At 36.1% G+C, this 24,357-nt stretch overlaps 4 protein-coding genes across 7 annotated transcripts; 2 read left to right on the plus strand and 2 right to left on the minus strand.

Moving 5' to 3' along the window:
* The first annotated feature begins 251 nt into the window (after nucleotides 1–251).
* Nucleotides 252–1,707, plus strand: LOC125859470 (uncharacterized protein At2g39795, mitochondrial-like). Its single transcript, XM_049539241.1, has 3 exons — nucleotides 252–608; nucleotides 817–1,163; nucleotides 1,249–1,707. Exons 1-3 carry the CDS (start codon nucleotides 336–338, stop codon nucleotides 1,406–1,408), a joined length of 780 nt encoding a protein of 259 aa, XP_049395198.1. The 5' UTR covers nucleotides 252–335; the 3' UTR covers nucleotides 1,409–1,707.
* A 1,911-nt stretch (nucleotides 1,708–3,618) lies between these two features.
* Nucleotides 3,619–11,333, minus strand: LOC125859439 (protein NEDD1). Of its 2 annotated transcripts, XM_049539191.1 has the most exons (11): nucleotides 10,987–11,333; nucleotides 10,796–10,908; nucleotides 8,535–8,795; nucleotides 8,314–8,418; nucleotides 7,351–7,416; nucleotides 6,998–7,219; nucleotides 5,850–6,018; nucleotides 5,464–5,765; nucleotides 4,514–5,110; nucleotides 4,133–4,309; nucleotides 3,619–4,056 (listed from the first exon to the last, which is right to left on the minus strand). In XM_049539191.1, the coding sequence occupies exons 1-11, from the start codon at nucleotides 11,141–11,143 to the stop codon at nucleotides 3,949–3,951; spliced, it is 2,277 nt and encodes a 758-aa protein (XP_049395148.1). In that variant the 5' UTR covers nucleotides 11,144–11,333; the 3' UTR covers nucleotides 3,619–3,948. The 2 variants fall into 2 exon arrangements, with proteins under 2 accessions (XP_049395148.1, XP_049395147.1); XM_049539190.1 differs by having other exon boundaries at nucleotides 5,464–6,018; nucleotides 10,987–11,332.
* Nucleotides 11,334–15,539: 4,206 nt separating this feature from the next.
* Nucleotides 15,540–20,408, plus strand: LOC125859445 (protein DA1-related 2-like). 3 transcript variants are annotated; one of them, XM_049539202.1, is made up of 12 exons: nucleotides 15,540–15,923; nucleotides 16,086–16,213; nucleotides 16,566–16,650; nucleotides 16,832–16,982; nucleotides 17,633–17,753; nucleotides 17,912–17,995; nucleotides 18,616–18,735; nucleotides 18,824–19,036; nucleotides 19,109–19,171; nucleotides 19,273–19,388; nucleotides 19,577–19,635; nucleotides 19,988–20,408. In XM_049539202.1, the coding sequence occupies exons 1-12, from the start codon at nucleotides 15,878–15,880 to the stop codon at nucleotides 20,305–20,307; spliced, it is 1,506 nt and encodes a 501-aa protein (XP_049395159.1). In that variant the 5' UTR covers nucleotides 15,540–15,877; the 3' UTR covers nucleotides 20,308–20,408. The 3 variants fall into 3 exon arrangements, with proteins under 3 accessions (XP_049395159.1, XP_049395158.1, XP_049395157.1); XM_049539201.1 differs by having other exon boundaries at nucleotides 15,863–15,923; nucleotides 16,062–16,213; XM_049539200.1 differs by having other exon boundaries at nucleotides 15,876–15,923; nucleotides 16,059–16,213.
* Nucleotides 20,409–20,880: 472 nt separating this feature from the next.
* Nucleotides 20,881–21,874, minus strand: LOC125859471 (ras-related protein RABA2b-like). Its single transcript, XM_049539242.1, has 2 exons — nucleotides 21,642–21,874; nucleotides 20,881–21,460 (listed from the first exon to the last, which is right to left on the minus strand). The coding sequence occupies exons 1-2, from the start codon at nucleotides 21,804–21,806 to the stop codon at nucleotides 20,981–20,983; spliced, it is 645 nt and encodes a 214-aa protein (XP_049395199.1). The 5' UTR covers nucleotides 21,807–21,874; the 3' UTR covers nucleotides 20,881–20,980.
* Nucleotides 21,875–24,357: the final 2,483 nt, after the last annotated feature.

The raw sequence follows: 24,357 nt of genomic DNA on the forward strand, positions 1-24,357 counted from the left end.
ACGTGGACCTTGTAAGCACGTGGATTGGCCTCTACCCATGCACAACATGTCTTTTTCGTAATTAGTATCCATTACTAATATAAAAGTGTGGACTTCCCATTTAACAATTATTTTATTAAATTCTAATATGAAATGAAAGTTATATTTGATCAACATAATAACTGAAAAGAGAAAATGTGTTATATTTGCTATTGCACTTCCCATTCTACCCCAAGTTGAAGTTGTAAATTTCCGAAAAAAAGTGGAGAACTCTCCTATTAATATAACCTGTAGCGTAAACCCTAAACCCAAGCCTCCTCTTCTCCTTAAACCCTAAATTATCTACCTCTGCGAAAATGGCTGTCACTAACATCATCAGAAGGACTGCTTCTCAAGTTGTACCCTTGGCTGCTCGGATGATCTGTAGAACACAGAGTTACCATAATCGATCCTCTGCTCTCTTATCCACCGTAGTTAACCGTAGTGCTGCTTCTAGAAACTTCTTTCGGAGCTCAGCACCGTCCACCCTTCATTTCTATTCTACCAAGAGGCCGAGTTCTGATGAATCACTCCTCAAAGTCCTTCAGTCCGAAATCCAATGTGTTGAGGAATCCGACGTACAAGACGAGGTTTGATTTTCCCCAATTCTCCTTTTTCCTATATATGTGTGGCAAATGAATTTTAATTTTAGTTAAAATCGTGTAATTTTTGGATTGTGCTACTGATTTGTTTCTGTTTTTAGTGGATCTTATGGACAAAATTCAGTTTCACCCAAAAAATGTTACTGGATTAGCAGATTTAGTACTGTTATCATTGTTTTTTTCATTGTGATTGCAGGTTGACGAGGCTCCTGAGGATTTCCCCTTCGAGATTGAAGATCATCCTGGACAACAAACTATAACATTGACAAGAGAGTATCAAGGTGAATCTATTAATGTCGAAGTTCACATGCCCGACCTTGTTACTGGTGATGAAGATGAGAATGACAACGATCGTGACCACCCTGATAACGAAGGGGCCAATCAGTCCCAAATTCCTCTAGTTGTTAGGGTGTCTAAGAAGAATGGGCCATCTTTGGAGTTTGGTATCACATCTTTTGCTGATGAGATTGCTATTGACACTTTGTCAATCAAAGATCCTAATGTTGCTGAGGATCAGATTGCTTATGAAGGACCTGATTTCACGTGAGTCTTCAAAATTTAATTTAACGAATTTCTTATCTGTGTTCATTATACTAATAGAATATATCTGCTTCTCAATCATCATCAGGGATTTGGATGAGAACCTCCAAAAGGCTTTCCACAAGTATCTGGAGATTAGGGGTATCAAGCCCAGCACAACCAACTTCTTGCACGAGTACATGATCAACAAGGATGGCAGAGAATACAAGATGTGGCTTAAGAATCTGAAGAAATTCATTGAGGCGTAGGTTCGCATAAGTTTTGATTGATGTTTATGTTTTAGCAGGGGTAATTTAATTTGGCTACATCGTAATGTCTGTCTATCATTGATAAAGTTAATGTACTATGAGATCCTAGTCTTTGGCAAGATAAAATAGAAATGTTTCGTGAATTTTATACAGAGTTAGCCAGCGCTCTATTCAATATGCTTTTATCAGCTAGTTCTGGTTGCTCTTGCAGCAGGTTGTTGCTTGTTGAGGAGATTGCATTTCCAATTTCATGTTTGTTAGTAATTATCAAGTCAAATCACTTTGCGCATGCTTAACAAGGATTTCTCGAACATGTACTGGCTTGCATTTTCATTCGTCTAAGTGAATCCTCAATTGTGGTGTATTGCTCCTCTTGTGTTGTGATGATGATGATGCTTCACGCTTTTGTTGAAGAGTTTTATGGATTCCCAAGCTCTTACATATTTCAAGTTTATTTGCTCCCACTTCTTAATTCATTTTCTACGAGCACCCTGGAAACATTTAGCAAACCTTGTTTCCCATGTTTTTCAGTATGATTTACCACAAGAATGAAGGAAATTATATCAAATTTAAGTTAGGCAAAAGGGTCTGGTGGATCCTTGTACTTGTATGAGTTTGTATTCTAAACCCTTTTACTTAATCATTTGTCAACTGAACTCTTGAACTCCTCGAAACACTACATTTTAAACATGTTTTCTGACTTGGCGTCCTATGTGGCAGACACAACCAAGAGACGTGTGATACACACACTTGAGGAGCGTGAAATCTCGTTAAAAAGGTCTAATAGCCACATTAGAGTTTTATAAAGCCATCTTCTTCCCCATTTGCATTTAACACCATTATTAGACAAATTTGAGCTTTTTCTTGCCTCTTTTTTTATCTTCTTTCTCTAAATTTCTTCTCCATTTTTTTTCATCGTTATACTCCTCTTTTATTTCTATGCATTTCCAGTTAATTCTTTGCTTCATTTTGTGGTTGATCCTATTGTAGTTTTCTATATCATCATGAAGGTTGCTTTTGTTAGGATCCTATAATCTAATAGAAATCATGAAACATGTAATTGAAAGCATAACAAATTGAATCCCCAAAAAATTTCAAAAAAATTAGTATAATCGATTAAAAATCTAAAAATTAAACAAAGACATAAATAGAAGATGAAATCTAGACTAAACAACATACAAATACGAAAATAAGTTACAAAATTTACATAGATAAATTAAAAATCGAACAAAATCAACAAAAATACTCAAACAATTTTGTGGGAATGAAGAAAAAAATGAGAAAGAAAAAATGTGGGTATATATATACCACACATAGATACTGGTCTAGGACGACGTTGACACACTGTACACTCAAGCGGTGAACCTCTCTTCTTCGATTTGGATGAAAACAAAGACGGATTGCCTTGATTGCTGCTGGTATTTTTTCTTCAATGAAAAGAGTAGAAGAAGTTAAAAAAAAAAGTGCAAGGAAGATGAAAGAGAAATGAAATGAGATTGTGGGGAAAAGTGGTGGGTGGTGGGTTTGGTGGCAAAAGGCAAACAAAAATCAGAAATATATTAATTAAATATAATAAAAATGTCAAGATGACATAAAGTGGTATATATATACATGTGTCATTTTATAATTATTTTTAAAATTACGTGTCAGGCGTTTGTGGTACACGCACAATTAAAGGGTAAAAAAGGTGTTTAAAATATTGAGTTTAGATGAGTTCAAGGTCCAAATGACGAAGGAATAAGTAGAAGGATTCACAATACAAACTCATACAAATACAAAGATCCACCAGATCATTTTGCTAAGTTGTACAATGAAGTAATAAAAAGGAAGGAGAAAGTCTAGTTTTAAGCACCATGGCTGCTACTTCACTGGTACCCTCCAGGTTCCACCTAATAAACGAATAATCGTAAAAACTATGGTACCATCTAAAGAGATAAAGTAGATGAACAAGATAAATTGTGCTATGTTCTAATATCATTTCTTGACGGTGAAGTAAGACCAAACTCATGAGTTTATGATCCTAGAACAAAACAAGTTGATAGGACTCCCTTAGCTGCTCATTTTTATCGACATCAATCGAATATTTTCTCAAACCAAGTAGTACTACGCACAGTATAATGTACTATTATTTTTGAAAATTGACAGTTGGAATAATCTAATATTGAGAAGTAGCCCATGAACATCACAAAATATGAATAAACAAAGATGAGACCTGCTCCGACTTGGAAGGATATTTTTTTGAATCAGATGATCTGTAGTTCTGTACATTAAATTTCTGAAATTGGCCTAGCCAACTTTCTGTACACAACCATAACAGCACTCTTAACTGTCAAGTATTGATCAGCCATCACACACTCATTTACTATATTAGGGTAAAATAAAATAAACCCCCAAATTCGCCCACATTTAGATAAGCACACAAAAACACTTCCGCACTCGCTAGTCACTACACAACTGTCAGTACAAATCTCCTAAAACAGCATTGGGTACATGGCTAAAACTAAAGGAATGCGTAATGACAAGATCTCTAGATACTCTGGTCATAATAACTGTCGAAGCTGCTGTGTTTCCCTTCGAAGTAATTGAACCTCTTTCATCAGCTCTGCTTGATTTTCCAGTATCAATTTCATAGCACTAGAAGTTTCCATCTGCGCAATGTTTGCAAAAATCTAAGAGATACTGTTCAACTGAAGAACTAGGAAAGTGCAAAGTTAACAAATGTACCTCTTGCATATGAAATTGTCTTAAAATATCTAAATGAAGATTCCTCATATCCTCATGAATGGATTTTTGAAGGGAAGAAAGAGTCTCTTCTTGTGTACGTTGAAACAGCTGGAGTGTAAAGGAACTTCCCTGCTGCAATTCGGGCAGTGTGGACTTTTGTGATTGCTTAATTTCACCCTGAAAAAATTCACTAGGTCAAATGAAAACTTTCTATTAAAAAGATGATTCTGTCATTTGGAATGATTCATCATTAAGGATCTTTCCACCAGCTCATGCTTCCGAGATTCTCTTCGAAAAACACAAAAGGTGAAAACATCCATGATGATGATGCATAACAAATGATGCCAAAGATAGGAACAACCAAGTTTTCCTGATTCATACATTCATTGCTTGGAAAGCACCAGCTGCTGTAGCAGACGACGTGTCCGACCTAGATAACAAGCTATTCAGAAGCTCCTCCCTTGTTTCAGCTCCAGTTTTCTTAGTTTTTGGAGAACCAACAGAAAGGGTTCCATCACTAAAGGATGGCGTGGTGCTTATTCTCTCAGCATAACTAGAAAATCTTCGTGGGAGGGACATAGTTGAACCAAGAGAATCAAGAGTACCCTGCCCCGTAATGCCTTTTGTTCCAACTGAAAAGGATGTGGAACTCACGTGTTCTGAAGATCCTAGAATAGTTTCTTCATTTGAATTTTCTTTTATGCGCAAATTAGCCAAACTTAGACTAGAACTAGTCAAAGAGCTGATACTCTGAGTTGCAGGAAAATTATCCTGTATGCCAGATAACATAGTTCCTGGTGCAAGAGGACCAGATGTTGAGATAGCAAAACGGGAAGGCATGTTTCCTGACTGCCGAAGGTGAGATAATCTATCCGATAATCTCTCACCACCCCAAGCTTCTGGAGGAGTTATGGAGGAAGAATCATCACCACGGGAAGATGTAGGAGTAGAAGACAACTGTGCAAAAGAAGCGTCCTCCTGCAGGAATGTCAAAGATATGAAATACTTGTCAAGGAAAGATAACAACTCATGCATTGTAATGTTAAACCCAGTCATTGATTTCAGCTTCAGAATACCGACACCACTTTTTGAACTGACTTCACAAATTATTTAGCACCCAAGAATGAAGGAGTTAAGAAATTAGTTACTTCAACTAGATATCAAAAGCACCATTTTGCATCCAACAACATAAGAAATTTCGACAAACAAGTCAATCATTTTAGTATATAGAAGAGCAACTCACAATTTCACCAAATGTCCTGCAACCAAGGAAATAATTTGTTGTCCAAAAGAATATAAATCTAGGCACATGAACCAGACAAGATCCAAACCTGTTTGGGCAAGGAACTTGATTTCCAATCAAATATGGGGCGGTTCTCATTGCCACCCTCAACTGGAAGGGGAAACCTTAGAGAAGAAGGAAATAGCAAAGATGACTTCTTATCAAAATCCTTTTTAAAACCTTCCTGATCATCCCACAACTTATCAAGTGAAGGTGTAATTGGCTGAACTTCAACAAGAGGAGAAAAAACTTCCATATCATCCTTGAAGTTACGAGGAGCATGTAATCTTGCCAAAGATCCACCTTTCCATAAACTACTTCGTATGGGTGTTTCCTCAGATGGAGATAAACCTGTTGTCCCAGATGTAGATTCTGTAATGCCTGCTGGAAAAGAAAACGAGTCCACAGAACCTGAACGAACAGTGGTTCTCGAACCTGATGTTGTCATAGAAGTTGCTAGGTTTGATGATATCATAGCAGGAAGTGGGTCAGGCATTAAAATTGAATCCTCCAAAGCACTGCCCAGGAGAGCCATTTCTGTTGCGCAATTGTTTTCATTGACTATTACAGGTTTTGCTCTTTGCCAGCATAGACTTGTCACAGCCTGTAAATTCATCACACTTTTCTAGTAAGAGGAGGTCAATCAGGGAGTAGTAAGAAGGTTACTGTCAGAACTGAGGAACAAAACTAAAGTTAACAAGCTGATGAACAAAATATATGAACGTCAGCCAGTACATGCTAAAAGATGCAGAATATCGGCATGGATTCCATTGGTATGTTTATACTGATATGCAAACAGATATAGAAATACAATGCTGTTTAATTTTGCTGAGAGAGAGAGAGAGAGTGAAAGAGAATGAGTAAGAGGAAGAGTTTCCCAGACCAGCTCCCTTGCCCATTGCCAAAAGGCAACATTGCATACCATCTTCCAACTCATCAATCAGATTATGCACATTGGTCTACTATTGATACACAAATGCCACAAAGAAACATTTAGCCAAGGAAGAAACAAGGATATCTTAACAACGTCTGTGATTTCAGGAAATTGAGAAATGTGTTCAATTCTATCCACATTTGACCAACCAGAAATTTGGTTGGCATGCCTGACTAAGTGATGTGCCACTTTTGAACCCTATTGCTTCACCCTACGCATATCATAGATGGTCAACAGCTTGTGGGACTACCTCCCCTTCCCCGAAGCAAATGCTGGCTATCTATAACCTCTCAAAATCTACATGCCATATTGGAAGAACCGTGGGTCACCTACTTGTCCGCCTAATCTCCTCCTCCCTTCTTGCACATTTACCATTTTCATGCATATCCACCTCTATCATCACGGACAAAACAATTTAAAGACAATAAGTGGACTTCAGTATTTATGCATACCAACTCCATATGGGCTTATTATATAGTTACATATCTCAATCCTTTGGCAATAAGAACTGAATCTATTCTCTCCTTTTCTTTTCCTTTCTCATGGTTTGCCAACCAAGGTAATGAAATGACATAATAGAAGTACACAGTCAAGGACAAACTGATACTTAACACAAAACACTTTATTAAGAAAAGAAAAAATTGAATACCTCAGAATTTCCATAAGCACGTAACACAGTCAAGGGTTGTGGTTTTCCACGAACGTCATAGAATACCACCCGGCCACTACTTGTTCCAGCTGCCAGAGTGAATCCATCATCAGTAAATGCCAGTGAAGAAAAAGGTGCCTCGTAAGGAATGCAAAATGATGGCCTTCTTGACCCTGAGTCAAAAGTGTACAACTTCTTATCCATACCAACACTAGCAACAATCTGCAATCACAACAGTAAAACCACACCAGTAAATGATTCCCATTATTTGGCAAGAGGATGGATTTACAGTTCTTCCAGTAGAACAGGTACACAATACGTTTACCAGTTGATGAGTTAAATAGAGAAAAAACCTTGTCATTTGTTGGTGAGAAGCTAATGCCAGAAGTTGGTGCAGAATGCTGCTTTAGCCAAGAAACCTGTCAAAGGTAAAATAATTATCAGTAATCCAATAAAACAATGCACAGCAGGCAAGACAGGTACACGTGAGAGACATCAACTCAGAGAGGTCAACCACTATATTAGGGGATTATAAAGATTAACATAAAATGCAAAGCAAGATACCATCGCACTTGGAAAATTTAACCATTATGGATATCAAAGCATGCCTGAGGACGGGAAGTGGAAGGAATTGCAGAGAGGGAAGACGGAAGGATATCCACGTCTCATCTTTCAAAGAAATTAAGGGAAGGAAGAGTAGGAAAAAGAAGAACATCGGGGAAGGATCAGAGAAAGGACCATGACATGTTTTTTTATAGGTAGAAGGACCATGACATGTTCTGAACGTCGGCAGGTAGGGAGGCAAAATATGTACTGAGACAGGGACTGGGAGGTTTCGAAATAACTCTCTCTGAAAACTTCATAACCGTTTTTCAGTGTTTTGTACATCACATACAAGCTCAGACTCCAACTTTGAAGTCCACAAGCTATAACGTATAGCACTTCTAACAGCACAGCATATATTGCAGTAATAATTTCTCTTTCTGTGAGTTTTGACTACCAAACCCCCAAAGAGCAGTGCTAAATTTCTTTTTTTATGAGTAATAGACCGTCAAGCCCTCTGAAAAGCAACAGTTGTAAGTTGAAAATGGATCGCTGATTCTTCTTTCAGAAATGTTCTATGTCATAGCCAATAGCTAGCCTATACCAAATAAGCGGATGAGATCTAACTTGCAAATACAGATTGCAAGGAGAAAGAAATGGAATTCCCTATTAATCTCCAGTTATAAACCGTTTAACCAAGACAGATCTAGGCACAACACAATATATAATGAAATCAAATTTTATCATCTCAAAACACCAGAATGTCAACAAACCTTGGGGCTGCGACCAGTTGTATCCCACAGGTGGATAGATCCATCATCACCAGCTGTAACCAATAGGTGCCTGCTAATCTTCGAATAATCAAGCACTCTCAAAACCTAATCAGACAAAGAACAATGGCATCAGAAAACAAAGCATCATTCCAAACACCAAAAGCAAATTGCAGCTATAAGATGCTATACAGCAAAGTGGGACTTAGAAAGAATGAATTAACCTGCGCATTTGGATCCTTGAGTTCAGCAGCCTTTGCACCAGAAGCAAGGTTGTGAAGTATAAGATTCCCATTAAGACTGATAGAAGCTAAGTGCTCATCTTTACAATTGTACATTGCACCGCTAATAGTATCAGTATGACCTTTCAACCATTTGATGCAACGCTTCCGCTGCAAATCCCATATTCGTACAACTTGGCCACTGCCTCCAGAACAAATGTATCTGGACGCTTTGCTGCTAAAGTTAATTGTTGAAATAGACTCCTGCAAGTGATATAGATGAACTACTTGTAGATACTTAATTGATTGACAGCCCACTTAACAAGTTGGGCATTAAGAAAATGTTGACAGCTTATACCGAAGACCCGTGTTAGGTAATGGGGGATGGGAAGGGAAGCTAACTTTATTCCAACCAATCTTCTTATCGTCACCTTTTGCCACAGGATAGCAATAGAGCACACATTTATGCAGCATCCTTCTTTCATAAACATATATACCATATGATAATCGAGCAATGAGGATCCATTCTATACCCGACCAAAACCCTATCTTTCTCCCATTCAAACACAGAGGCAAACACAAAAATCTCAGGCAAGCGCATTCAATATACAAAGATGTAAAGTACGGTACTCTTTTCTGATCGGTAAATATAGCAAATTATGGAATTCTTACAAGCCAATCGCAGACACGCTTTTCTAATTTAGCAAAAATGACATCGTTTTGGCTTCCTCTTAACAAAATTATTATGGTTCAAACAATGTCATGTTGATGTCTACTTTCATTTGGTGTTTTAACACTGATTACAGTATTTGAAAAACTTACCGTTCAACATCTGAAAATAGGGAAACCCCTGTAGAAGAATAGTATTAGATGATACATGAGTAATTTATCATAATCAATATTTTTTTGATTCCCCAAGGGTCCGTGTCGAATGGTTCAAAACTCAGTAGAAAATGGGTCCGCCATCTACCCTTTTAAACTTAAACACTAGGTTTCTATCTGTGACCGGGTTCGAACCCATGATGTGCACCTAACCCACACATCATGTGTTGAGATCTTACCACTAGATCAATGGCCCAGGGCAATTTAACATGATCATTATTCGAAATTACTTTATTAGGGAAAAAAATTATATTTGAAGCTACTACTGTAAAAAACAGCTCAAATATATTCCCCCCATCAGCCTACCCTTTCTTTTTTGTATTATGGGAACAACCAGAAGTATCCATGTTACATAAAATGCTAAGTTGCTCGACTTGGGTGCAGGTGTCCGATATGGGTGCGGATCTAGAGGTCGGATCCTCTATGATCTAAATTTTAAGATTCGGGGATACGGATCCATGTATGGATAACCAGAAGTATCCATGTTGCATAAAATGCTAAGGTTGCTCGACTTGGGTGCAGGTGTCCGATACGGGTGCGGATCTAGAGGTCGGATCCTCTATGATCTAAATTTTAAGATTCGGGGATACGGATCCATCTATGGATACGGGTGCGGAAATTCGGCTAAAAATAATTGAAATATCTAAAATTAGAGTTACTAAACCTAAATTATGAGATATTATGTGGAAAACTTGAGAAAACTATTGATCCAAAGGAGAATCCTGGAAGGAGATAAAAGGAAAGGGACTGACAATTTTAATTTATATATACAAGGTATTCCATTTTCTTCAATTTCACCTTAGCTTTTGTTTTGAAAACATAAATCATGAAATCTTTCCAGAATTTCTCCCTCTAAATTTGATCAAAGTACCCAAAACCGGTTGACCAAATCGCGTACGGATCCCACACCACACCAACGTCGTGTCGACACTGATGCGGCACAGAAAGAGAAGAGTCTGAGCAACTTAGATAAAATGTAATGGCAAAAGCAGCCTAGTCATGGTACAATAGTTTCAAGGTGCTACAATGTCTCTTTTTGAAATGTGCTAGCAGTACGCTATAATATTTAAGAAATCTCTCTAATATGTGAGAACATCATTGAGGCCTGCCCAGTGCAATCTAAAAGAAAACCTATCATATGAAAGCACAAATTTTCCTGTAACTTTCAGCAGCAAATAGAGGTAAAAATGAAGTTGGTCCAAACTACAACATATCTTTAACCTCTCAAAATTCACCATTTTCAAAGAAAGATGTGCCAAAATCCATTGAAATAATTGGAAATTAAAGAAATAATACATTTTGATAACAGGACAACAAAGTATCTATCTTAGATTTCAACTAAATTTGCAGCGAAAAAGTAAAAAAAAGGTAAACAAAAGTACCTCGATATTGTCAGCACCATCAGTGCCGGCCAGTGGTACAGTCCCCAAACTCTGTCCATTTTTCCTCCACAAAGATATCTTCTTGTCATCTCCAGCGCTTGCCACCACCAAATCTGCAACACCCAAAGGTAAATCCATTTTGCAAAAAGAATGTAAATATTTGAAATTCATGATAGAAAGGGGGAACTAACTAGTGTGATTCCACTTGACGGAATTGACTTGGAATCCAGGGGAAGGAGTATAACTAAGAATGCAGGGATCACGGGGCTCCAAAGTGAGGTCAAAAAGCTTAACAGTGTCACCGCCAGTAGTAGCCAAAAGGGTTTTTATCGAATCTGTAGAATTCATCTATGAATAGATTCTTGGATTGTGAAATGTACAATTTACAGATTTGAATTTTCAGAAGATGGGAAAGAGAGAGAAGGGTGAAGTGGGTGTAATTTAGGTGTTTGATTTGAAACCCTACCGGAGAGAGAAGGGGATTGCAAATTCAAAAAAAGTGCTGGCCCAAAAAGTGGGCGCCCTCTCTCAAGTGCATCAACCAGGCTTGAAATGCAACTTTTTTTTTTTTTTACCGAGTCTGACTAATTAATATTCAAATCAGATTTTTGTAATATTCAGAAATTAAACTTGAGATCTCTAATTATGAGAGAAATTGTTTCATTCATTACACCACATTCTTTGATAATACTTGAGATATCGCATGATCTTTCGTGGATGTGATTTTAAAATACTATTATTATGGTACTTGCTTTTTGTACATGTATTTACATTAATTATAAAATTTTAAGAATTACATAATATTAATATTTGAAATATAAAATAAAAATTAAAAAAAGTTCATGAAATTTTAAAAACGATAAACTCGATCTAATTTAACTAATCCATTATATATGATAAATGATTTACTGAGATTTCTGGGTCGTGACACAATTTCATCATCATAACTTGCACTAGCACCAACACCAACACATCGTCAACCATCACATTTCTTCATCCATCAACCATTGTCAGCGTTGTCAAATCCACCGCCACTATTCACCACTACTAACCACCTTCACCGCTACAATTAGCATTGCCGCCAACTACCACCTAGACGTTGTCAACTACCAAACATTTTTCAAATCACCAACATCAACATCTCCAATTACTAACATCAATCAATTCTTCCATCACAATCACTACTATTTGTCATCGTCACAATCACTACAATACGATCTCTACCATCACAACTATCATTATCATCATTACTAGCCACTAACATCAACCATTATCACGATCATCATTTCTAGCGAACATAAATTGTAACGACATATTCCGCCGTTACTGAAAATATTTGCAATAAGGTTATATGAATCTCATTCGTTATAGAGTTAGGATCAATTCCTTGGTACGTGAATGCATTAATTATGAATTAAGGTCGTACAATGCCGCTATCACAAAGTTTGTTAAAAGTGTCCTTACTGATCTAGTTATGAGCTTTAGTTTAAACTAATCTCAACTTCAAACAACCATATCGATCAGTCTACAATGAACTAGGTGTCCCATGGGCTATCAAATTAAATGTATATGAGTATTTTTTTCAACACCACTAAGTTTGCATCATTTCGAGTTCGGAGTAAAAGGTTATGATCATTTTACCATATGTTATCCATACTGAAAAATCGAGGCCGCTATAGCGAGAATCAGCGCGCTATAACACGCAACTATATTGGGCAGCACAAAATTAAAAGTTATATTCAGCCTCAAAACGTTATTTTTCTTCCCAAACTCGTCCAAGGTCATGCTAGGGCAAGGAAAGGGCAATTTATTCAGTTTTTCATTAATTTTCTTCTTCAAGATAAGTCCTCCCATCAATCTAACGCTTGTTTGATTCTTTAATCCTTAGAAAATATATTTATGACCCTAGGGGATAGTTTGCATTCATACTAATATGGAGAAAATCTGAGTTCATGAGGATTGTAGGGTGTAAGACCTTAGGCTATTCTTAAGAATGTTTATTCTTGATTTATTTACTATAATTCACGAGTATAACCATGAAATTTATAGTTCTAGGTGAATTATTGGTGGGAAAGTCCTAAAATGAGTGGAAAAATCATGAGGTTGGTCTAGAATTTGAGATTTGCATATAATCTTGAAATATTTAAGTCATTTGTGATTGATTTTGTATTATGCTATTATTTTAGACCAAGAACAAGTTAAGGCTTCACGAAAGGAGTCAGGGTTCGCGATTAGACTTCTGCAGCAATTGTTCGGTGCCCAGGTAGGCTAGGTTTTCTTAATTGAATAGTTAGACATGTTTTCTACTTCATGGTATTTTATAGATTGACAAAAGGTTTCATGCCTAGGCTTTCGGGCACAGAGTCTGATGGTTAAATATTGTTGTTTATTGCTGCTAAGGCGGAAAGAGATAATGACAAGGGGTAGTTTTAGTGTTCTTGATTGTTAATCTTGAGTTTCCTTATTGGGGTGATATGGTGCTAATTGTGAGGTTATGTGTTTATGAAATTGTTAGGTTATAGTCATTTCTGAAACTTGTGGTAATCAAGGGGAACTAAATTAACGAGAAAAGTATTGATTCGTGGACTAGGGAGATATTTCTCAGGGAATGAATGTGCACTCATAATGAGGTCTAGTATTTTAGGCTATTGACATATAAGTGTATGTATATAGGTGATGGTTGTATGTTTTCGATATATGTATGTATGTTTATTGCTTTGTAGTATGATATGTGCAATGCATGGTAGGGAGACATACAAAATGATATCATGTAGGTACTCTGATGCAATGAAATTGTGATTGTGACTTGTGGTATTCAAGTAGTATTGTCACATCTTGAGCCTACACCTTAGACGTGGTAGGTAATCGAGAACCATTGCTGGTCTCCAAGCGAACCCTTGGTCTGGCTAATTCTTTAGCGGAAGACTTACTCAAGCAATATGCGGCTTAAAACAAAATTCGATCATTTAAACTCAAAGTCAATACTCAACTCAAATATCTGAAAATACTTAATGTAATAAACATAGTAGTTGTAAAACAATTTAATAATAACTCTGAGGACATCTCAAATATAACTATCTATGAAGCTTCTAATGATAAGATAGGTGCCGGGACAAGATCCATGACATCTCAAAGCTACTAAACTGAAAGTAAATGCGGAGTACTCTGGAATGCAAGGGGCTCACCAAAAGTTACCTGGAGTGTAGAGTAATCTCAACGAAATGCCTATTGATGGTCCTAAACACATGTATCTGCATCATAAAAAGATGCAAGCCGAATGACATCAGTACATTAAAGGTACGAGTTGCCCCTCGGTAAAGTGAGTCTACTTAGCGAACTGACAGGACGCGAAGATCTATTGATCAATATGAATCTCGAGAGTGGATGGTTGATTGCCGCCTCCTTGTCCCGGGGGCTCTCCGGCCGGGGGGGTTTGCTAGCATAACCCTTTCTCTTGGTGTATGTGAAAAAGAGTGACAAACTCATTTTTCTTCGGTCATAGGTTGGTCCAAAGAATGAGAGTCGACTTCCAACATTAAATGTGTTGTTCCTCAGTAGCTCATTGGTAGAGCGATTGACTATTAACCAATTTTTTTTAGTTATCGCTTTTTTGATGAATTTAAAAAATAAAACAGTGTTAGAAGTATTCAAATCAATAAATTCACTACGAAACAAGGTCAGAACCAATTTGAGCTTTAGGAAAACTTCAAATAGTAAACTGAAACTATCAATCATATTAATCTTACATCTATCTCCACATAGAAGTGTTGAAAAAGAAAGCTATCTGAGAGGCAGAGGTTGACTATGAACTTCATCTCTCTATGGACCCTAAGGAGTTTTTCCAGAGCTGAATTGCGCGTGCAATTCTACAAGAGCAGAATCACGTGTGTACTAGTATGTAATTTACGCCGAAGTGAAATAATGGAAAGAAAGAGATTGTAATAGATAAAGATATACTCAAGATGCATGTAAAGAAATAAAGAGACTAAATCATTTAAAACTTTATAAGTACTTACTTATTCTCTGAAACTCAACATAATAAGTGATATAGTAAAAAAATACACGTTAACTCTTTTTAGGAGATTCTCTAACCGACAACCATCACTTTGAACTTTTTGAATCTTCAATATTTTTAGCGCCCATTTCAATTTGTTTTTTTGATTCTTCAAGCTTTGGATGATTAGTTTTTACTCTTCACTCTCTTGTTTCGGTTGATCTTCTCGATTAACTGAAGTTCCCACTTTATGAGTTGTTTTTGGCACTTGTTTTTAAACAATTCTTATAAGTATTTCAAAGTGGATGAGAGTGAATATAAACACAATTTAGGCTTTACAGAATATCAATTAGAGAGGTAAAATGTAAATTTTTGAACTAGTTTTTATCTTTTAATTAAATAAATATATAAGTAATTTGAGATATGTATTTCTAGTAATGTCAACGATATAAAATAGAAAAAGAGTAGTACTTATACTAGAATAGTTTTCCGACAATACTTGTCCAATTTAGAAAATCATGAGATAATTTATCTTTTGAGTCTATTTTACTCTTCCTTTTAAATAAGTACTATTTATCATCTAAATATTTTTAAAGCATTAAATTTAATAAAATTAAAAAAATAATATATTAATATTATTTCTATTATTTATTGTTTTTGAAAAGGGTGTGTCAAGTTACTAGTGGACAACTATTGTTTGAAAGAGAGTATAAAAGAATCCCATTATGAGAAAAGAACATATTTTTCCGTGGCATCCAACTTGTGAAAATTCTCATAGGAAGACATTCTTGAATGTTGAATATGAGTTGTGTGAGGCTTCAGTCACACTCCAATGAAACAACCAGTTTGTCTTTGCCTTTCTCCTTCCCTTTCCATCACGATCAGATTCCCCCATTTCTCTTCTCCCACTTTTTCCCCAATCCCCATCCTTTATTATTTTTCTCCCAAGCCAAGAATCTCTTTCCCTTTCAAAGATTCTCTGCTTTTTCTTATAACTTACCCTTTTCCAATGATGCCATTCTTCTTCTCTCTGTTCCATTACATTACCATTCTCTTTCTCTCTCACAATTTGTTCCCACCTTTTCCCCATGTCTTCTTCAACTGTCAATCAGTTTTCTCAGCCTTGCATATATGGTAATGTTTCACAAGTTTCAAGATTTGATTTTTTTGAATCTTTTTGCTATTTAACTTATACCCTTTTGAGTATTTTCCTTGAATTGCGTAAAAAGATTAGCTTTTTTGATGATGATATGATTGTGGGGTTTAAAGCAGGTCACTTTGTTTCTTCATACGCAGAGAGGAAGTCAAGGTTTATGAAATGGCTGACTAAAATTTTCAAGGGTAATAGGGGATCGCCACGTGGACAGCAACCCCAGTTTCTAGGAGATGAGAATATGGTTTGGCGTGCTCCTGCCAGAACATTGGTAATCTTTTTACTTTTCATTAATTTTGATTCAGAGCTTGCTGTACCAGTGTATACAATTCTGGATAAATGACCTGCAATGTGAAATGTGGTGCATATTTCTTTCAAAATCTCTCTTTTATCACCAAGAAATGATCCAATATGTGATCTTGGCTTAATAAAAAGAAAGCTGATGATGATACCATAGACGAGTTCGCCATCAAAAGCCACTTCTATGTTTCAGCTGGACAACTTTTAACACATGATAAGTGTTATTTATATTTGCTTCAACTAAACTTTGTATTATCTTTTAAAATTGAATTTGATGTCTCGTCTGATTAAATGTTTCTTAACACAATTTTAAAGTTCATCAGGATGATCGCTCTAAGGCTAGTAAAGAGAAAGAGGAACTAGACCGTGCGACTGCAGTCTCTTTGTCCGAAGATTTGAAAAGACCAGGTGGCAATTAGAAGTTCTTCTTTTGTATTTTTTCAAGTCTATGAAATTAATATTTCCTTGTTGCTGTCCTCCAGAGATCTATATACATTGTTCGGTTCTCTATTGAGTATTGACTTAGTATACCACTATATTACCAATTCCACTCTTTTGAGGTTGAGACTGACAGTTCTGTGCTTCACAGGATACAAAGGCAGGACTGACAATGATGAAGATCTGGAAAGATCACTTAACCATGACCTTAGTTCGTCATCATATCCTCCATATCCTCCTCCATATCCCCCTCCGTATGCTCCTTCATATGCCCCTTGGGAATATAATCCCAGAAGTTATAGGTAATTGGATTTTGTTGAAATATCCTCTTTTGCTTTGTGTCATTCGAAATTTAGCCTAATTATCTTCTACTGCATTGCAATTAATCCTGTCTTACAAAGCTCAAATAACTTTCTATCCACTAATAATTATTAGGGGGTAAAGAGAAAGAAGTCCTGCATGGGGTCCTTTCTTTTGTGAGTTTTACTTGATGGAATTAAAAAAGGGATCAAAGAAAAGAAGAAAAAATTCTGCTTCGTAGTATTTATGGATTTTTATTTCACAGAAGGTTGCCTCTACAGTGGTAAATTCTCGGGGCATCAACTTTAAGTCGTGTTACTGAGAAAATTTTCTGTGACTGTTCACTGAAAATGGAAACTGTAGCATGCTAATACCTATTACAGATGAAACCATTCCTGTAACCTTTGGGGAAAACTGGAGGATAAACGAATTCAAATTTAAGACGAATTGATGTCCGTGTATATTCACATTCAAACAAATTTTGTGTCTTCGACTAGATATTTATTAGTTTTGAAGTATTGAAGGAACATCTATTACATTTTGGTAGAAACTGCTGCTTGTTCACACTTGTCTCGGGATTAACATATACCATCACGGAGCATCTGTATTTTTTGTGTACAAGAAATGTTATATGCACATGTATAATTTGCAGGATATGTAATGGCTGCCATGGGGATATTGGCTCTGGCAATTACTTGGGGTGCATGGGCACTTTCTTTCATCCAGAGTGCTTTCTTTGTCGTGCCTGTGGTTACCCTATTACTGAACATGAGGTGCATTCTTGTCCTTGGTCTTCAACTATCTTGTGCCGTAACTCATTCTCTCTCCCAAAAAAAAAGAAAATTAAACTTGTTATCTCAATTCTTGTACAGACTGAGTGGTTTTATATCTTTCCTCATGTTTAGCTCATTGGTTTCTTTGTTGAATCAAGTTTTCCTTGTCAGGGAACAATACATATCACAAATCATGCTTCAGGGAAATGACTCACCCCAAATGTGAAGTTTGCTTCCAATTTGTAAGGACATGAATCATGATGCTTCTTCATGTAGTTGGTTACTGGAAATTGCTCATCGTTAATCCAATTTTTGGTTCATTGTGTTATTCTCGACTGCATCTTCAGATATAGGCTTCTCCTACATGTTCACTTAGAAACCATTGATATTTGCTCTTCAGTTGAAAATGCAAAATCCTTAGAGAGTATAGTTGTGCATGTATGCAAACAGACAAATGCATATACTGGCACATGCCCGCTGATTGTCATCCATCTAAATCATCACTTGCTGTTGCAGTATCACAGATCGAGATGGAATGACAGCTTCATTAGTTCATCCATTGATGTTGTTTTGCATTTTTTCAATCTTTGAGACAATTTTGTCTAGTTCACCAACCTAGAGAGAACGTTTTACAGCATGCTCTTCTGTAGATTATATTCTAAGATTTTTTTCAAATTGCTCAACAATATTTTGTTCTGATTAGGAACCAGCTTATATTATTAAGTTTATGGTGTAGTCACCATTGCATATTTGAAGTTTTGGAAATATTTCATGAGATTTGAAATATACTTGCAGATCAATGATTATTTCTAACTGTGTAATCCCTCATAGTTGATTTTATGATCCACCATTTCCTTTTCAGATCCCAACAAATGCAGCAGGCTTGATTGAGTATAGGTGCCACCCGTTTTGGTCTCAGAAATATTGTCCTTCACATGAGCATGATGTCACCAAACGATGCTGTAGTTGTGAACGTCTGGAGGTATGGTTATCTGTAAAATTAAACATGTTGGATCACCTATCATTCAACTAACATGCTTGATGCTGATATTGTTCTTATATTCTTTAAGCCATGGAATGCAAGATATGTATCACTAGGGGATGGTAGGAGCTTATGCTTAGAGTGCATGGAATCTGCCATCATGGATACCGGGGATTGCCAACCACTTTACCATGCCATCAGGGACTATTATGAAGGCATGAACATGAAAATAGAACAGCAAGTTCCTATGCTTCTTGTTGAAAGACAAGCCCTTAATGAAGCCATTGAAGGGGAGAAGCATGTAAGGATGCCTTTGTATCTGTAGTTTTTCTGTTCTTTAGTCTGGGAAATTTCTGACTGGAAAATACTTTAGGGTTTCCATCATATGCCCGAAACCAGAGGTCTATGCCTATCAGAAGAGCAGACAGTCACCAGTGTAAGCCGTTCAGTCCCTTGAAATCATTCAGTTTCTTACTTAAAAGTGTTAGTATCTAGGTAACCTATTGATGCATTACAAGCAATGGTGTCTTATTGCAGATACTCAAGAGGCCAAGAATGGGTGGTCGTGAAGTAGTGGGAATCAGAACACACCCTCAGAAGCTAACTAGAAAGTGTGAGGTTACAGCTATTCTAGTATTGTTCGGTCTACCAAGGTAACTTCTTTTTGTCTAATTCCTTTCAGTTTGTTTTATTCCAACATAACTCTTTGGCTACTCTTGGCATGTCCTACTGACGATGATATGGAATGGCATATATGTTACCCTCGTTTACCAGTTAAGATGCTCTCTAGAAAAGATTATGTGTTAGGCCTGATAGACTTGCTATATCATTCTATCTGCAGATTACTTACTGGTGCTATTCTTGCTCATGAACTGATGCATGCATGGTTACGTCTAAAAGGTAAGTTGAGCATATCTTTCTATCTACGTTGGTCTGCAATAGATTTTAGGGATGTATTATCTTCATGGAAAGAAAGATAAAAAGACAGCTAGATGTTTCATTTTCAAACTCTCATGATGCTTGATACCAGTTAATCAGATGCCAATCTAGGAGTTCTATGAGTTCAACTGAACCCGTTGCTTCCAGCTCGAAATATGTAATATGTGCAAAAGACATTTAAATGTATAGTACATAAAATAAGATCACACCCATTCTGACTCCACGAACTCTGGATCCTGGATATTCACCTTTGCAGCTAATATATGTTTAAATTGATTTACTTTAGAAAAGTTACCTTGTATGAAATTTGCAGGATACCGTAATCTCAGCCTTGAGGTAGAGGAAGGAATCTGTCAAGTGCTTTCCTACATGTGGCTGGAATCAGAGGTAATGCCAGGATCCAGAGATATGCCATCAACATCAACTGCTTCATCCTCATCAATGTCGTCAACCAAGAAAGGTGTTAAGTCTGGAGTAGAGAATAAGCTGGGTGAGTTTTTCATGCACCAGATCGCCCATGATACTTCTCCAGCATATGGTGGGGGATTCAGATCTGCTAATGAAGCCGTGAATAAGTATGGTTTAAGATGTACATTGGATCACATTCGCCTGACAGGAAGTTTCCCGTTATGATTCCATCATTGTTATGTTGTCAAAGGTCACTTGTGCTGTATGGCAATCCAGAAATCATTGAATTGAAATGCTCCCCTGAGAAAATGAGTTGATCTTGCAAAGCTGGATTAGCTCCTCTTATTTTTTATGGGTTCTGTCTGTGGACACTCAGTCCGAAAGAGAAGATTATACGCCACAATGTGAATGAGAAGAAAATGTAACATGTATTGCATTTAACTGCAATAAAAATTGAATTTGAATGCTCCAAAAGTGTCTTAGCTTCCCACTTCCTGCAAATATTGTTCTAAAATGAAATCTTACTTTGCAACAAGCCAGACGATAGATTCATAAGAATCACTTTTTAATTGTCTGCTCTACGCAATGCCAATAAGATGTGGTAATTTATCGTGGAACGGTGATCACATCGAAATACAGAAAACAATCAATTAGCTTCAGTCAACATTCGAAAACTGATTGCTTGTCTACCAGAATGTCAAAAAGCTACTAGAGAAACAAATCTTTGATTCTCCAAATTAATCAGAATGTCAAAAAGTATACCTGTGTTTAATTACAAGTTTTAAGCAGCATAAGATTCCTATCTGTCATTCCTCAATTCAAAACTTACCCACATAACTCACACATATAAATCTACTCTTACATATTACAAGAACAAAAAAAGTAGCCCCACATTTTTTTAGTTGGAACAACATGGTCTGGGATTGGAATTGCCAGAATTGTCTCCAACCTTAATAACAGTTCCTTGACCAGGAGTAGCACCAGCTTCTTGAGCTGCTAAAGCTTTTCTGCTGATTATCTGATAAATATCCAACAAAATTGTTTGAAACGCCTTCTCAACGTTTAAAGCTTCCAATGCAGATGTTTCAAGAAATGACAACCCTTCTTTCTCAGCCAAGAGTCTTGCATCTTGATCTGGAATTGCTCGAAGATGGTTCAGATCAGACTTGTTTCCAGCCATCATGATGACAATGTTGGAGTCAGCATGGTCCCTCAGCTCGCGCAGCCATCTGTGCACATTTTCAAAAGTTTGTCTCTTGGTTATGTCATAAACCAAGAGTGCTCCCACGGCTCCTCTGTAATAAGCACTCGTTATGGCTCTGTACCTTTCTTGCCCTGCCGTGTCCCATATTTGTGCCTTTACTGTCTTTCCTTCTACCTGCACCACGTCAATTCATTGTCTATTACTAATTTTGAGACAGGAAAAATAAGTTAACACATTTCTGTCATGAACAACGCGTAAAATGTTATGTTCACATAATCAAATACTTAATCCATGAAATATATGTTTGAGTACAAGACTCAGAAATGCATGGAATTTGGAGAAACCAGAAACAAACCTGAAGGGTCCTAGTTGCAAATTCGACACCAATGGTGGATTTAGACTCCAAACAGAATTCATTTCGCGTAAATCTGGAGAGAATGTTAGATTTTCCGACACCTGAATCTCCTATCAAAACAATCTTGAATAAATAATCATACTCATGATCCACCTTGTAAGCCATTTCTACTTCCCTCTAGCTAGCCACCGCATTCACCTATGAAAGAAAATACTCATCACCCTCTCAAAAAAATAGAATGAATTTTCAAATGATAAGAATTGCAAATTAAAACGCACTTCCTTGGCTTTGATAAGAAAGAGGAGATAAATTGTGCAAATGTAGAGAATCCAAATGAATGAATACTAATATAGCCGAATAAACAGCAACTTGAATGGGTATAACCAACACATCTTCACACGTCCTATATTATTCTAGCCTTGTACAATGGGCACAAATCCTTTTCATTTTTTTTTCCAAGGGGAAATTTCACAAAGTAAAAATTTTAGACATCTTACCGTGTAAAGATCAAATTACATTCTATCTCTACCCTTTTCTAATTTACAAAGATCCCTTCAAATTTGTGTCATCCGGATACATAACAGTTGATGCATTAAACAACTTGTCCGTTGAGATTAAATAGGAAATTAAACATAAAATTAAATGTCAATTCCCCAAATCACACAAATCAATCTCTCCCAAATAGTAATAATTTCAAACAATTCGAATTTTAAATTTTCTTCTCTCAAATTTCTAACAAATCGTAATAGATTCAAAAAAGTCGAAAACAATAGCTATGTATCAGATACATTTAGTATAAATTCAAATTTACGTATCATGCCTAAAAAGTTAGTGCATGATACATTACTATTTATGTATCTTATTTTGTTTGAGAATACTATATTTTATAAAAGATACATTATACATGTAATTGTTCCCAACAACATTGTGTGTGTGATACATAACACACTAGTGAGTTGATACAAACAAATATTGTTATAAAAGCATTAATGTTTATGTATCAATAATAATATTTGATAATGTCTACATATACATAACCATCTAGTTGAATAACTTTGGGTGTATGTATCTGGTAGTAAAAGATAACGAAATTTTATAATAGTTATGTACCAAGAATACGTAAACTAATTGATACAATTTTTGAAAAAAAAAAACATATACTTTAAATACAAATACAACTCAATACAAGAAGATAAAAAGAAAAAAATGAAATTGAATACATAATGCACCAGCTCGCTATAAAAAAACAGCTTACATGAACATACATAACGTCATACGTGTAGATTTTTCCTCATTAAGTACAAGCATCTCCTGAATTTATTTTTCAAGAGGAGTGATTATGAATGATGTTTTTTTTTTTTTTTAAATTTGTGCAATTCCATCTAGTAAACATCAATCTCACCTTATTCAAGAAAGTCAAATATTGGTGATTCTCTTGCTGCTACCAATGTCGAGCTAATGGACTCTGTAATATTTGACATCATCTGACCCCGATGAACTGGTACATACAATCTTGCCCACTTCTCATATCATGTCACCTCCAAGTACTTCTTCACCCTAATATCAACTTGATCAACCTTATTCATTAGCCTATCAAAATTATTTTGTGTGTATACCTTCGTCATAGTGTAGAATACCTCATTCAAATGCTCATTTGATTTTCTAAAATTCTAGGATACATTGCCCCACAAGTGCCATATACAAGCGTAATATTGGATATTATTGTATACTTTATAAACAACCTTTATAATGCTCTCATTTCTATCATATACTATACACATATTCTTTTTTTTTTCCATATGCTTATTTGAATTATTCAAAAAAATCACGTCTAAGCAATATCATTTTCGGAATCATAACTCAGTGGACAAGATGTAATATATTTTTTGTTATACAACAATAATGTACGTTATAAATATAAAACATTATCACACTAAATTCACATATCACAAATACTTGCTCTATCTAAAGTGTTGGCTAAACAAAAGCACCAATGTATGCTGATTTCAATCGCTGGTGTCTACAACAACAATTGACCTACAATAATCAAATTCCTTTATAAAAAGCATGCAATGATATAAACAGATACAAATATTTATTTACGATTTTTTTTCATTGGAATACGTGAATCATGGTATGTTTTATCCAATATATACAAGTATTTAGGCACCTTTTTGTATGAGGCAACTTGTAACACCCCAGAAAATTTTCGAACTAAGACCCGAACCTTTCTTCGTAGTGAATGAGATTTTACCAAGGAATTTAAAATTTCTTAAGTGTTAAGGTCACTAGATGTAGCACCTTGAGTTTCAAAAAGAATTAAATTGGAAATAGCAAAATCTGAAATTTTGCAAGTTATGCTTAAGTATGAGTTTTGGGTCGACTTCAAACAACCATAACTCCTAGCTCAGGATGAGTTAGGTGTGCTACCAGATATCGTAGTGAAGATCTTTGAATTATCTTTTCAACGCCGCCGAGTTTTCTAAGTTTCGAGGTCGGATGAGTGAGATATGACCTTTGGAAGATAGGCTGCCAGTTAAGGAAGGTTAGCCGAAAATAGAGAGGGTTATTTTGGTCTTTTCCTTACCCAATCAGATTTAATTCGTTTTTAGTAATATTTTAAGGGTCTAATCCTATTAGGTTTAGTTTTATAATCCTAAAATTAGCCTAGAGTTTTAGTTGAGAGTTCAAGAAGAGAAAAGAAGAGAGAAGAGGA

This window comes from Solanum stenotomum, chromosome 3 (assembly GCF_019186545.1).
Source record: "Solanum stenotomum isolate F172 chromosome 3, ASM1918654v1, whole genome shotgun sequence".
In the NCBI taxonomy this organism is placed as follows: domain Eukaryota; kingdom Viridiplantae; phylum Streptophyta; class Magnoliopsida; order Solanales; family Solanaceae; genus Solanum; species Solanum stenotomum.

Bases quoted from the DNA above. Each gene is read 5' to 3' on its own strand.
- LOC125859470 (XM_049539241.1), top strand. From the start codon at position 336: ATGGCTGTCACTAACATCATCAGAAGGACTGCTTCTCAAGTTGTACCC. The intron at 609-816 runs GTTTGATTTTCC...TTGTGATTGCAG, and splicing joins AATCCGACGTACAAGACGAG to GTTGACGAGGCTCCTGAGGA. The intron at 1,164-1,248 runs GTGAGTCTTCAA...AATCATCATCAG, and splicing joins TATGAAGGACCTGATTTCAC to GGATTTGGATGAGAACCTCC.
- LOC125859439 (XM_049539190.1), bottom strand. From the start codon at position 11,143: ATGAATTCTACAGATTCGATAAAAACCCTTTTGGCTACTACTGGCGGT. The intron at 8,419-8,534 runs GTTAATTCATTC...TTGTCTGATTAG, and splicing joins TCAAGGATCCAAATGCGCAG to GTTTTGAGAGTGCTTGATTA. The intron at 4,057-4,132 runs GTACATTTGTTA...AACATTGCGCAG, and splicing joins GACAATTTCATATGCAAGAG to ATGGAAACTTCTAGTGCTAT.
- LOC125859445 (XM_049539200.1), top strand. From the start codon at position 15,878: ATGTCTTCTTCAACTGTCAATCAGTTTTCTCAGCCTTGCATATATG. The intron at 17,754-17,911 runs GTGCATTCTTGT...TGTTGAATCAAG, and splicing joins ACCCTATTACTGAACATGAG to TTTTCCTTGTCAGGGAACAA. The intron at 19,037-19,108 runs GTAAGGATGCCT...AAAATACTTTAG, and splicing joins CCATTGAAGGGGAGAAGCAT to GGTTTCCATCATATGCCCGA.
- LOC125859471 (XM_049539242.1), bottom strand. From the start codon at position 21,806: ATGGCTTACAAGGTGGATCATGAGTATGATTATTTATTCAAGATTGTT. The intron at 21,461-21,641 runs GTTTGTTTCTGG...GACGTGGTGCAG, and splicing joins TTGCAACTAGGACCCTTCAG to GTAGAAGGAAAGACAGTAAA.